The sequence below is a fragment of the Mirounga angustirostris genome, unplaced genomic scaffold, assembly GCF_029215605.1.
Source record: "Mirounga angustirostris isolate CCGP_5_RB_7025 unplaced genomic scaffold, mMirAng1.0.hap1 SCAF_1, whole genome shotgun sequence".
Lineage (NCBI taxonomy): Eukaryota > Metazoa > Chordata > Mammalia > Carnivora > Phocidae > Mirounga > Mirounga angustirostris.
In genome coordinates this window covers 22701845-22715938 of record NW_026991709.1, presented here as the reverse complement: position 1 = coordinate 22715938, position 14094 = coordinate 22701845, and the positions used below count along the sequence as shown (strand labels likewise).

At 33.5% G+C, this 14094-nt stretch overlaps 1 protein-coding gene across 1 annotated transcript in view; it reads left to right on the top strand.

The window, feature by feature from the left end:
* The window catches only part of NCAM2 (neural cell adhesion molecule 2), a 516332-nt gene that overhangs the window by 500629 nt on the left and 1609 nt on the right, over positions 1 to 14094 (top strand). The window contains exons 16-17 of the mRNA XM_045902626.3: positions 1543 to 1747; positions 10649 to 10768. Of these exons, the coding sequence (XP_045758582.1) occupies positions 1543 to 1747; positions 10649 to 10768 (325 nt within the window). The remainder of the gene's footprint in view (positions 1 to 1542; positions 1748 to 10648; positions 10769 to 14094) is intronic.

The window sequence follows — 14094 nt, the reverse complement described above, 5'->3', positions numbered from 1 at the left end:
AATAAATAAATAAAATTAAAAAAAAAAAAAGAAAAATCAACTAAGATTCAGACAGGTGTGTCGTCATTCAGCACCAGCTTATTGATTTAAAATAAAAAGTTATATCGATTCCTTTAGATCACAATCTCTTCAAGTCATTATTAAAATATTACACCGAATTTTAAAAATATAACTTAGAAAAACTTTGTTTTACATATGTATTTTTTCAGAAGTGGTTTTCTCCAAATCAAGTCTGCATCTGTCCCTGTCTGTCACTTGCATTACACATCTCTTATATTATTAAGATGCCATTATGATGCTGAGTAATAAATGCATTTTATCATTAAAAAGGAGAATTATAATTTTATAATGTTATGTATACACATGTTAACATAATTGGGTTAAGAATCACTTTAAATAGAGGTGCCTGGATGGCTCAGTGGATTAAGCGTCTGCCTTCGGCTCAGATCATGATGCCAGGGTCCTGGGATCGAGCCCTATGTGGGGCTCCCAGCTAGGCTAGGTGGGAAGCCTGCTTATCCCTCTCCCTCTGCCTGCCGCTCCCCCTGCTTGTGTGTGCACTCTCTGTCAAATAAAGTTTTTTAAAAAAGAATCATTTCGAGTAATTCTCTAAAATTGTCTTATAAGAATCCTATTCTTTTCCCTCTAGATAACACAGCATCTCCAGTTTAATCTCTTTCCATGGTGCTTATTTTTGTGCCAACACTGATGTGGCTGTGTAGTCTACCCACATCTACAACTACTTGATTCATCTTCACTACCACTCTCCTCCTTGCTATTTCTGCTTAATCAGCATATTCTATCCTATTCCCAGTCATCTTTTCCATGGATAATTTCTGTATGACTTTCAGGAATTTCTGCAACCACACATCAAGGGAAAATGGCTCCCATCGTCCCCTACCTTCCCATGATAAGCTTCGGAAAGGTCACAAGTACCGTAGCTCTGCAAAAGTTTGCCTCTAGTCTAATGTGATTTATTAAAATATTAACTGAAAAAAATACAAGGAAACCATTTATTCTAAAATTATGATTCTCAAAATATTCATATACAGATATTTTAAAATGTGTTCTCTGTCAAAACAAAGTGCTTGGAGCAGACATAATTTGCAAGTTTAAGACTTAAAACTAAGATAATTCCGTATAGAACATTCATTTAATCTTTTCTTACAGGAGTTTTGACTGTATTTTCCTTCTAGCAATGTGGTGATCCATTAATGGTTGTGACTTTCTGATACAGTACAGTTGGGGATGTGATAATATTCACTATCTTCCCCTCGGGGAATCAAAAAGTATATTGGAAAGAGAGCTACTTAAGAGTTTTCTTCCTAAATAAAGTTTGAAAAAATATTGCAAATCATTCACATGTCCGTTGCTTAAAATATTGTTCAAAAGCCAGAGAATGGTTCCCAACAATTATGGGATTAAAATTTGCCAGTGACCATCACTTTTTTCCTGTCTCTTCAGTTAAGATTTATTTTCAAAATAACTGTCTATTTTTTCCAGTTTGGAGCTTAGTAAAATCATTTTCTTTTATTTTTTAAGATACGCTTTTTAATGGTCTTGGGCTCGGAGCAGTCATTGGCCTGGGTGTGGCGGCACTCTTGCTAATCCTTGTGGTAACGGACGTCAGCTGCTTCTTTATTAGACAATGTGGGTTATTGATGTGCATCACGAGGAGAATGTGCGGGAAGAAGAGTGGCTCTAGCGGGAAAAGTAAAGAACTCGAAGAAGGAAAAGCTGCATACCTGTAAGTAGCAGATACTCACAGCGCATTACATCACAGAAGTGCTATAGTCGGAAGCCTGGGTGGCTCAGTGGTTAAGCGACTGCCTTCGGCTCAGGTCATGATCCTGGAGTCCTGGGATTGAGCCCCGCATCGGGTTCCCTGCTCGGCAGGGAGTCTGCTTCTCCCTCTGACCCTCCTCCCTCTCATGTGCTCTGTATCTCATTCTCTCTCTCTCAAATAAATAAATAAAATCTTAAAAAAAAAGTGCTATAGTCAAGCTTGCAGACTTGGTTCGGGGACTTTTTTCCTGAGCAGAGTAAAGAGCTCAACTCCAAGACCATTGGACACTGTACTGTCTGCTTTCCGATCTTAAGTCTGTATGACCTTAAATATAACATGTTGTAGAGCCAAATGCTTTTGAAACCGAACTATTAAAAAATAAATCTTAAAATGGGATCCACACAAAAAATAATTAGTCATGATTTAAATAGCAGTAGGAAAAAAAGAAATAGAAATAGAAATATAGACAGTGGTACAAATGTATTTATGATTTCTCCCACCATTTTTCAGTTTATATTGAATAAAAGAAGGACACCAACAGTAATCTGAGTTAAAAACTGGGGTAAACTGAGTAAAAACATAAATTATGCCAATTCTTTCAAGTGCAGGAGATGACTAAATAGAGGTTTCGAGATTGTATAGCGATGTTATATGTGCTATGCGATACATTAGTATGGATTCTGAACTTAATCTTCCAAATTTTGATCAAAAGATGACTACATGTTAGAATTTGGCACTCTCTGTAGCATCTCATTCAATTAGAATATGAATTCCAGGAAGATACATAGAGCTGAGTACTATAGGGAACTCCTTTGTCATGTGAAAGGACAACTAAGAGGTTTTAATACTTTTTGTTTGGGTTGGTGGTGTTTTGCTAGATTTGAACCTAATCTCAAAAGTACAATAGGCTCAATGAAATAAAAAAGTTAGAAGGCACAGGAGAACATGCACACTCACATATAATATAAACACACAATGTTTATGTGTATGTGTATGTGTGTTTGTATACATATACATATGTGTGTATATTAAACCCTGTAATCAAAAATAACTATTCTTAAGAATTAAGAACATTTCTTTTACCTTTTAAATCTTACAGTCTTTCTGTTACATGTCTAAAACATACAAAAGAGTTAAAAGAATTTTATAGCCAACACCCATTTATCAACTACTTGGATTCTCCAAAAGATATTTCATTATATTTCTCTTATCCCATATTTATCTATTCTTCAATCCAAAGTGTATCCGTACACTTAACCCTACACAGTTCAACTTGCCTAGCATTGCATGCAGTTTTGTTAATATTTTCTTTAGGTAAAACTTGCATAGAGTAAAATTCATAAAGTGTTCTATTTGATGAGTTTTGACACGTTTATATCTGTATAACCCAAGCCCTATCAAAATTCAGAAACTTAACACCATCCTCAAAATTTCTCTAATGTTTCTACCCAGACAACTCATATTCCTCCCCCTGCTCCAGGCAACTACTAGTCTGATTCTTTTCATCATAAATAACTTTTAGCTGCTATAGAACTTGATAAAAATTGATTCCTGTAATATTTACTCTTTTGTGTCTGGCTTTTTTCATTCAATCATGTTTTAAGGTTCATTCGTGGTGTTCTGTTTATCAGTAATTCATTTATTTTTTATTGTTGAGTCATTTCTATTTGTCTTTCTATACATACATTTAGGCATGTAGAGCCCCATGCATTAATTTCTAGGCTTAGCAATATAGGAAAATCCATTCTTCATGCTGCATTTTTGTTTTGTTTTGTTTTGTTTACATCTCCAATCCTATTTCAATCCTACTATGCAATTTGTCTATGACTACTTCTTATGGACTCTCTATAAGGGATATTTTCACTTCATGAGATGCTAAATTAGATAACATACATTTTCATTTCAAAAAAATTAGATTCATTTCACAATCAAAATGCCACCTACTTACTTGTTGGACACAACACAGCAAAGAACAAACAGAAATCAGGCTCTGCTTCACACTTGAATGGGATAGTAATGTGTGCCATAGTAAACATAGTGGGATCAATTCACTATCCAGTATCTCCTGCTTTCCTCATTAGAACAAAGTCTACTTTTTAATAACCTGCTGTGTTTTTACATTGTATTATTAACTAAATAAATATATACCAAACTCAGTTCTAGCCTTTTTTTCCGCATATTGAGAAAACCCTGTGTTTATAGCATAATCATATATAAATACACTGATTGCTATATTGCTATATTGATTTTATTTATTTATTTATTTATTTATTTATTTATTTATTTGAGAGAGAGGGAGAGAGAGAGAGAGCTGGGATAGGAAAAGAGGGTGAGGGAGAGGGAGAGAATCCCAAGGAGGCTCCCCATGCAGGGCTTGATCTCACAACCTGAGATCATGACCTTATCCGAAACCAAAGATCAGACACTTAACTGACTAAGCGAACCGGGCACCGCCAGTACGTGTTTAAAGATTACTTTAGCTGCTTGTGAAGAATGAATTACTGGAAGGTTGATAGGTGCAGAGGAAAGATTTAGAATCAGAAAGATTGAGTGGGAGGATCTTGAAATACCCCAGGTAAAAAATGATATTCTTTTGGACCAAGGTAGTAGTACTATAGGCAGATAGAAATGTTTGGAGTCTAGATATAGCTGAGGAAGAGTCAACTACTATTGATTGATTTGGCTTTGGGGTGAAAGAAAGAGAAATCATGTTTTTGTCTTAATTAACTGGAGGGATATTGGTGACTGTGTGCAAAACAATGAGGTATATTCAAGTTCTGCCATTTATTTTTATTTCACTCTATTAATTGGTAGTTTATCCATCAACACTTTGGTGTGTAAGTCCTGCTGGGTTTAATTAACCTTAAAGACTTGGGAAGTTGAAAACACGGCGTTCATTCTGTGTTTGTTATCCATCATAACTTTTTATATTGTCATTTCCCCTGCTTTGGGAAAATAGTTTTCAACTCTGTTTTCAAAAATTCATTGTTCGAATTGGGGAGATATTATAGTTTTTTTTTCTCAAAAATGTTACATAAAATCACAATGGGAAATAGAATATAACTGATTTGGATGGACTGGATCTCTACTGGCCTCTAAACATGATCGGAAGTATTCTTAGACTAGTACTTTCATGTTATCACAATTATAAGACTGTGCAGATTTTTACAGAATATGTTAATTACACACTTAGAGTATTCTTGTTTAAAGAATATCAAGTTCCAGAAAAGAGAAATTAAAGTCAGTGGCATACAGAATGTCATTCATGTAAAGTTCTAGAATATTCCATTATTTGGCTCTTATACATTTAAATTAAACTTACCTTTATCTTGCATTCTCATCATTTATCTAATAAAAATGGTGAATGATTTGTACTTTATCAAACTATGCTTATACTCTTGTCCGCCCAAGCATTAATTTATGCTAATAAATATTTATTGAACACCTACATAGTCAGGCACTATTCTAAGCCCGAGAGATACAACTGTGAAGAAAAGCAAACTAGTCCCTTCCATCATCTAGCTTTTACTCTGCTGGGAAACACGTTTCAGTTAAAAAAACAATGAAATGGATGAATAAATAGTTTCTGTTATAAATGCTATTTTTATAAATAAAAAAAAAGAAAGAATTTTCCTGGTTAGACTTAAGTTGTAAAGGAACTAAAATATTAAAAACTAATAGAAAGTAATTAGCCAGAGTGTGTGTGTGTGTGTGTGTGTGTGTGTGTGAAAATGGCTTTTCAATGTACAGAGAGATATCCAAACCAGCCCCCTTTACTACCAGGTGAGAGAAGGCAAATATATAACTCCAGTCCACTCCAACCATCCTGACTCATTTCAGGGGGGGAGTCCCGAGAAACAATGGTGAAGTTTAGAGTCCAGGGGTGCAGACTTACTAATGACTGAGGCATAATGATAGGATTATTGAATGCACCCTCTCCATACCCCACTATTCCACCACATTAGTAAATGCCTATATTTAGCAGTTCCTTCTAACCAGTACATCATGTCCCAGGATCAAGAGGTATACTCAAGGCAACAATCATTTTGAAGAGGTAGAACTAGCATCAGGGCTAGATTCAGAGAAGGCAGGGATGATTTTTTTAAAGTATATGATTAATATGGTGAGAACACTATAGGACAGCATGAGAGATGGGCCATATAGCGGAGAGATGGAAACTCTGAAGAAGAATCCAAAAGAAGTGCTAGAGACCAAAAACATCCTAATAGAAATGAAGAATGTCCCTGAGGAGCTTACTAGTAAACCAGACATAGCTGAAGAAAGAATCTCTGAGCTTTGTGGAGATCTTAATAGAAAATACCAAAACTTAAAAGCAAACAGAGGGACACCTGGGTGGCTCAGTCGGTTAAACATCCAACTCTTGATTTCAGCTCAGGTCATGATCTCAGGGTTGTGATATCGAGCTCCATGTTGGGCTCTGTGCTGGGCATGGAGCCTGCTTAAGATTCTCTCTCTCTCTCTCTCCCTCTGAACCTCCCTGCCTCTCTCTCTTAAAAAAAAAAAAAAAAAAAAAGCAAACAGAATAAAGACTGAAAAAAATCCACAGAAAAAGAACTATGGGACAACTACACAAGGTGAAACATATGTGTAATAGGAATACCAGAAGGAGAAGAAATAGAGACCGAACAGAAATATCTGAAACATTAATGACTGAGAACTTCCCCAAATAAATATCTGACACAAAACTACAGATCCAGGAAGCTCAGAGAACGTTGAGGAGTGCAAATGCCCAAAACAAAACAAAATAAAACAACAAAAACTATACTTAGTCATATCATTTTCAAACTACAGAAATTCAAAGATAAAGAAAAATTCCTGAAAGAAGCTAGAGGAAATAAATACCTTATCTATAGGAAGCAAAGGTAAGAATTGAATCTAATTTATGTACACATACACACACACACACACTGCTATGCATTAATATGCACATATATATGTACATCTATTATTGCAATGTTTTCTCAGATAGCAATGAAGCTTCAAAAGGTACCTTTTCAGCATGTAAATTTCTGGCTCATTCTTTTTATAAATAAGTAGTATTCTATAATATCAATTACCATAATGCATTTATCCCCTTGTCTTTGATGACAATTTAGATGAAACTTTCAATATTTTATCATATTGAAGTATAATATGAGTTTGAACTTAACTTTTATATAAATCTTGTTGTAAATGTACATTATGCTCCTAGACAGGGAATGTAAATCAAAACTGAAAAATACTAACAAATTGCCCACAAAATTCTATACTAACTCATACTGTTAATAAAATCAGAGAATATATATTTCTCTATAGCTTTTTAAACAAACATTAAATATTATCAATTTATGTTTATTTTTGTCAATATAATAAGTGAAAGATATCGTTTAAAATTTGCATTTTTCTGATCCAGGTTAAGTCTGAGCTTATTTGTTTTATGATTTCTCTTTGGTCACTTTATTTCTTCAGGGAGTTTCTTGTTCATATTCTGTACACATGTTCATGGAGTTATTTAACTTTTCTCTAACTTTTTAAATTATATAATATGACCCTTAATTATTTGACATCATATTTGTTGCAAATATTTTCCCCAGTCTATTTCAAAGTTTGAGTTTTGCTTATGATGCCATTAATTATATGAATACTTTCCATTTTTATTTGAGAACCGATGAATTTTATGAATCTTTCTTTCTTAGTGTGTTTTGAGATATTTTCATTTTTTTTTCCTTTAATTAGTTGAAGTTGCAAGTTTTAGTAATGTATTTCCCTACATAAATCCTCCTTGCCCTCCTAGAATACTGAAGACAGTTACTGATTCAGCGCATATATGTCAGGCACTATTCTAAACACTGAGGAAATTAGTTTGGTGTCATATCATCTCTGTTTTACTATCCAGGCAACAGGACAGAGAAATGCTTATGCCATGAGTTAGTGAGAGTCAGCTAGTTTGGTCCCAGGGCACATCATTTTAACTCTTCTGCTGTACTTGTCATTTCCTGCTCAATAATCAGTTCTAGAAACCCGGCAGGAATTTATTTAGTTTTTACCAGTCTATTGATTGTGAAATTGTCCATAAATTGTGGCATACATTTTTATGCCAATTTAAATAAAATATCGCCTTACCATTTTTTTTATAATTCGACAGAAAATATCAGTAATAATTCTGATATCATTTCAAGTATAATTAAATATAATTTATACAAGAGAGGCATTAGACTCATGGAAATTATATGTGTGCTTCAGATATTTTCACCTAAGGGTAAGGAAAATATGCATTTCATACTCCTTATAGTATTTATTGTAATAGAAGATATTGGAAACAACCTAAATGTCTGTTGGTTGGACACTGGCCAAATATATAGTGCATACATACAATGGGATAGTATGTGCCATGAAAAAGAAAGAGGCAGCTCTAAATGTTCTAGCGTTCATTGAAAAGGCAAAATTATATTCAGTTAGTATGTACCATTTGTATAAAAATAACTCCCTGCATTTTCACGCATATATGCTAGTATATGAATAGAAGGAATGTCTCTGGAAAACAGTTTGAAAATGTGCTTGCCTCTATGATAGGTAACTTAATATCCTGTAAATAGGAATGGTAGGGAAGTGTACCTTTCTCTATATACCCTTTGTAGAATTCTGTAATATATGAATACACTAGCTAATTAAAAATGTAAAAGATCACTAAAAACAAAGATAAGGATTTTAAGACAACTCACCCATGTTCTCTTGTAACTCTTTTAATTTCCTTTTAGTAATGTTTATTTTATTATTTCTAGTTTAAAGTGGTTTGCTTATGTATTATTTTCAATAAGGAGGATACAATTAAAATCCAAATTCACTATCTTCTTTTTTTTGCATTCTATTTTATTTAATTCACACCCCTAGATCTGCACCTGTTAATATAAACATAAAATCCAACACTTTGAATCACTTTTTTGCTCAAAGTCAGCAATAGCCACATTTTTCCAAACAGTATCATCCTCTATGTCATCAAGGGCATTGATATCATAAAGAATTTTTTAAAAGAATCAATCATTGCTGTTGTTTCTTGTTTGCAAAAAACAATAGCAAACAAAACAACATAAAACTAAAATTTAATGGTGGTGGGCTCTTTAATCATCTTTACTACTATATAGATTTTGCTTCCTTGGAGTCCCTATTCAGGTTGCTGAACACATCAGAATCACCAGGTCTCACAGACATTTGCATTTTAGAGGTATAAAAGGTTCTTCACTATTAACTCTAGATTATAGAGTTCTAGGTTTTCTTCCATTTCTATTAACATCCATTCGTCAGATTTTGAAGTGTATGTATGTGAAGGACCTACATACTGAAATAAGAGCGATATCAAACCTGCCACCTGATCAAAAGTTTTTTATCATTCTCAATATTTTCCTGTTTGAGAGTCAGCATTTGTAAGGTATGTTAAATATTTGTGCCATTGTTGGGGTTTGGTTGTTTGATTTATTTTGTATGTACTCTTAGTTTACTTGATTTTTAAGAACTAATTTTAATGTCATATATTTGTCATTACAATATTAAATAGATTTAATGTGCCTAGTGCTCCATCATTACATCACTCCCTCACCTTCAACCTCCGGCAAACAGTGATCTTTTTATTTTCTCTATAACTTTGCTTTTTACAGAATTCAGTGTAATTGGGATTACATAGTATGTAGCCTTTTCAGACTGGCTTATTTTCCTTATGAATATGCATTTAAAGTTCTCCCAGGTCTTTTTGTGGCTAGATAGCTCATTTCTCTTTATTGCTGAATAATAACCAATTGTATGGATGTACCACAGTTTGTTTATCCATTCACCCGTTGAAGGACATTTTAGTTGGTTCCAATTTGGGGCAGTTATGATAAAACTTCTATAAACATTCATGTGGAGATTTTTGCATGGGCATAAGTTTTCAGTTCATTTGGGTAAATATGTTAGAGTACAGTTGCAAGATTGTATGGTAAGACTATGTCCCTGGGTATGTGAGGACCCCTATCCCTCCCTTACATTTTTTTTTTGTATTTGTGCCATAATTATAATCTGCATTATGAGTGTATCATTCTCAACGCTTTTATCTCACTTTACCCTTTATCATCACTAAATGCCTTCCTTGTTTTTCTTTCTTTTTGTTCATTTTTTGAGGAATGAAACTTTGCAGTCAACTTTCTAATTTTATGAAAATTCCACAATTATGTAAAATTACACTTATTCTCATATTTTAAAAATCCAATAAAGATGACATGGATTTGAAATTACAAATGAAAACATCATGCATATGTGTTATAATATTGTTTTTATGTAAACTATTTTCTTGAAAACATGAATATGTAAAGTCAATATCATATTAAAGTTAAAATCATTCATATAATTCATAAAAAACATTTAAAACAATGCTACATCTCATATATATAAATTTTATCTTCTAAATATTAATATAGAAGCAATATTTCTGATGCTATATTTCAAATTAAAAAAATCTAAAGCATATGGCTTCTTAGGGGGGAAAAGCTATTTCATGTCATAATTTCCTTTAACAAAATATTTTTTATTTATTTTCCAAAATAAACTGCACAATCAAATTTAAAATTTGGACTTTTCCAAAAAATTAACACAATTTTGATGAAAAAAAAGAATCCTAGATAAAATGGAATTTCTCCTTTCTATTTTTTCTGAGTGAAAATTATGTGGTTGAGATGAATTTAAATGAAAAAAAAAAATTCTTAGGGTATTCTTAATCTGACCATGCTGAATTTTTGGCAGGGGGAGGTGGGATTATGTGGAGATTCTAAACTATGTAATGCATCTATTTTTACATTACATAAGTAAGGTTTTCTTGTTTGTTTATTTTTCTAGGAAAGATGGATCGAAAGAACCAATAGTGGAGATGAGAACAGAGGATGAAAGAATCACTAATCATGAGGATGGGAGCCCAGTAAATGAGCCAAATGAAACCACACCACTAACAGAACCTGAGTAAGTAGCTTCAAATGCTTTATTATTTTTGGATAAATATTTGTAAAATGATAACATTATCATTCCTTGTAGCATATACTTACAAATAACATCAAGTAGAAAAATATTTCTTTTTCAAAGAAAATAGATGAGAATATCGAAAACCATTTTCTAGAGAGACATTACATATGAAAATTTTATATCAATGCCAGAGAAAATCTACTGTTCAAACACATATTTATAATTTTATGTAAAAATGTCAAAAAGATGGATCATGTTAGAGTTGGATTTTCTTACACTTATTTTACTTTTTAAGAAAGTGATACTTTCAGGGCACCAGGAGTGCTCAGTCAGTTAAAGTTAAGTATCTGACTCTTGATTTCAGTTTAACTCATGATCTCGGGGTTGTGAGATTGAGCCTGTGTCTGCCTCTGTACTCAGTGGGCAGTCTGCATGAGATTCTCTTTCCCTCTCCCTTTGCCCTTGCCCCTCCCCCACTCATGCACTCCTCTCTCTCTCTAAAATAAATAAATAAGGGGCACCTGGGTGGCTCAGTGGTTAAGCATCTACCTTTGGCCCAGGTCATGATCCCAGGGTCCTGGGATTGAGTCCAGCTTTGGGGCCCCTGCTCAATGGGGAATCTGCTTCTTCCTCTGCCCCAGCCCTGCTTGCTCTCTCACTCTCTCTCAAATAAATAAATAAAATCTTAAAAAAAATAAAAAATAAAAAAAATAAATCTTTAAAAAAAGAAAGTGATACTTTCAAAATGTGATTTTTACTGAAATATAAAAGGGTCAGGAAATTAGCCATTACTCTGAATATGAATATCACAATTTAAAATAAAAATTAATAGTGTGAAAATGTACACAAGTCTACTTTAAAAAGAAAGAATATTCATTAGAAAGAAGAAGAAATACTGTTAAATTGTCTATCATTTTTTATTTTTTTAAAGATTTTATTTATTTATCAGAGAGAGAGAGACAGAGGCAGGCAGAGGGAGAAGCAGGCTCCTTGCTGAGCAAGGTCCCTGATGCCGAGCTCGATCCCAGGACCCTGGGGTCATGACCTGAGCCAAAGGCAGATGCTTAACCGACTGAGCCACCCAGACATCCCAAATTGTCTATCATTTTAATGTCTATATAGGAAATGGTGCTTGCTCTCCATTCAAGATTATATTATTTACTTCTTTCTATACCCATCAGAGCTCCATTATAGCCATAGCAGATATTTCAACTAAATCTGCAAAGATGATGAACATGTGCAAAGATGATGTTCAGACAACATGAAAGTTAAAATGATTAAAGCCAAAGACATTACTAAGGAGTGATAATAGTATTCTATGGAATATATTGAATACAAACAAAACCATGACTATCACATTATTCTTTAAATACTGCTCACTAAAATTACTTCTAAATTATATTGGGTTTTTTTTTGTTTATTTTTTTAAGGATTCCTTTTTCTTTACCAGCAAACACTTACAGAGAAATTTGATTTGGGTTTCTCATCCTAAATGGAAGGCTGTGTGTTGTCACAAGTGAAGAAAATAACTTATTTCAGAAACGTCTGCTATCTGCTCTCAAGGGGCTGAAATAATTACTATTTAGAGAAATACAAAGTATTACTCTGTAGCTAAATTTTCGTATAAATCCTCAGGTCATGTCAGTGACTGCATTTAGAGATTATTACCTTCTAAATTGAAGTTTACTCTTGTAGAGGCAGCTTTTACAAGGTGGGTTCTATGGTTTTTCCTTCAGAAGTTAGAAGTCTTTTCAATGAAGCAAAATTTTACACATAAAACACATTTCTATCTGTTGATTAACACTTACAATGAGAGATTGGTGCGTATGAAAACTAGCTAAGAACTGGGTATTATATGTAAATGATGAATCACTAAATTCTACTCCCAAAACTAATACTACACTATATGTTAACTAACTGGAGTTTAAATAAAAACTTGAAAATACAAAAAATAAAGCAAAAACAAAAAAAGATGATCTAATAACTACTCCAATCCTCAATTATAGAAAAGAAATACTCAACATAAAAATAATAGAATTAACTGTAATCTTTAAAGAAAGCAATTTAACATAAATGTAAGTAGTGAAAACTATGCATGCAAAAATTCGTCATCCAAGAATTAGTTGAAAACACTGGTTAATTCCAGTGTTAAAATTCTTTGAGTAAAAATATATTAAGTATTATGCTAACCTCCCACCCAAGCTCTAAATTTCTCTACATTTTGCTGCTTAGAAGTGACCTTATTGATTTTATCTTTTATTATCAATATTTGCCGTACTTGGGAGTGGGTGAACGGAAGGACTGTGAAAGCATTATTTATAATACGCATAAAATAGCCTGCCCTAATAGGTATAAAGTAGATGCTGTTTCCTTCCCAGCAATGCGACATAGTAACATTTACCCATGACTTACTTGTAATTGGTTAATTTTCACATAAAAGCTTTGATCTTCAGAACATAATGGCTTGCTCTTCTCATTCAAAAACAGAAAAGAAATCACACATAAATCCCAGAGAAACTAGCATAGTAGCATTCACTACCCCACAAAATTGTGACCTTAAAGTACGGAATTGAACTGGAATTTGTTTTTGATGTGGAAAAAATATTTTGTCAAGGGAGGAAATCTTCCCCCCAAAGCTGTGTAAATAAGGCATAATCATAAACCATTGGACTCAAGACCGGTAGAAAAAACTATACATCTTGAATCATTGTCATCATAGTAAGATTTGTGAAGCTATTGTTAAAAAATAAAGGGCCACCTGAGTGGCTCAGTCAGTTAAGTGTTGGCCTTCAGCTCAGGTCATGATTCCAGGCTCCTGGGATCAAGCCCTGCATCAGGCTTCCCACTGAATGGGGAGTCTACTTCCCCCTCTCCCTCTGCCCCTTCCCCTGCTCTTGCTCTCTCAACTAAATAAGTAAAATCTTAAAAAGAAGAAGAAGAAGAAGAAGAAGAAGAAGAAGAAGAAGAAGAAGATGAAGAAGAAGAAGAAGAAGAAGAAGAAGAAGAAGAAGAAGAAAGCAAGCAAGCAAGCTTGTTTTCCTTCATAGGTTATAATTGAAAGCAATTCTTAAAAAATGTGCATATAAATGATACAAAAATAACAACAAAAATAATAGTGAAAAGAGACCAATTAAAGAAAACATATACAATAAATGTAAAAAAGTGAGAAAGTCCTGAAATATATTTACTTTCTTTTTTTTTTTTAAAGATTTTATTTATTTGACAGAGAGAGAGACAGTGAGAGAGGGAACACAAGCAGGTGGAGTGGGAGAGGGAGAAGCAGGCTTCCCGCGGAGCAGGGAGCCTGATGCAGGGCTCGATCCCAG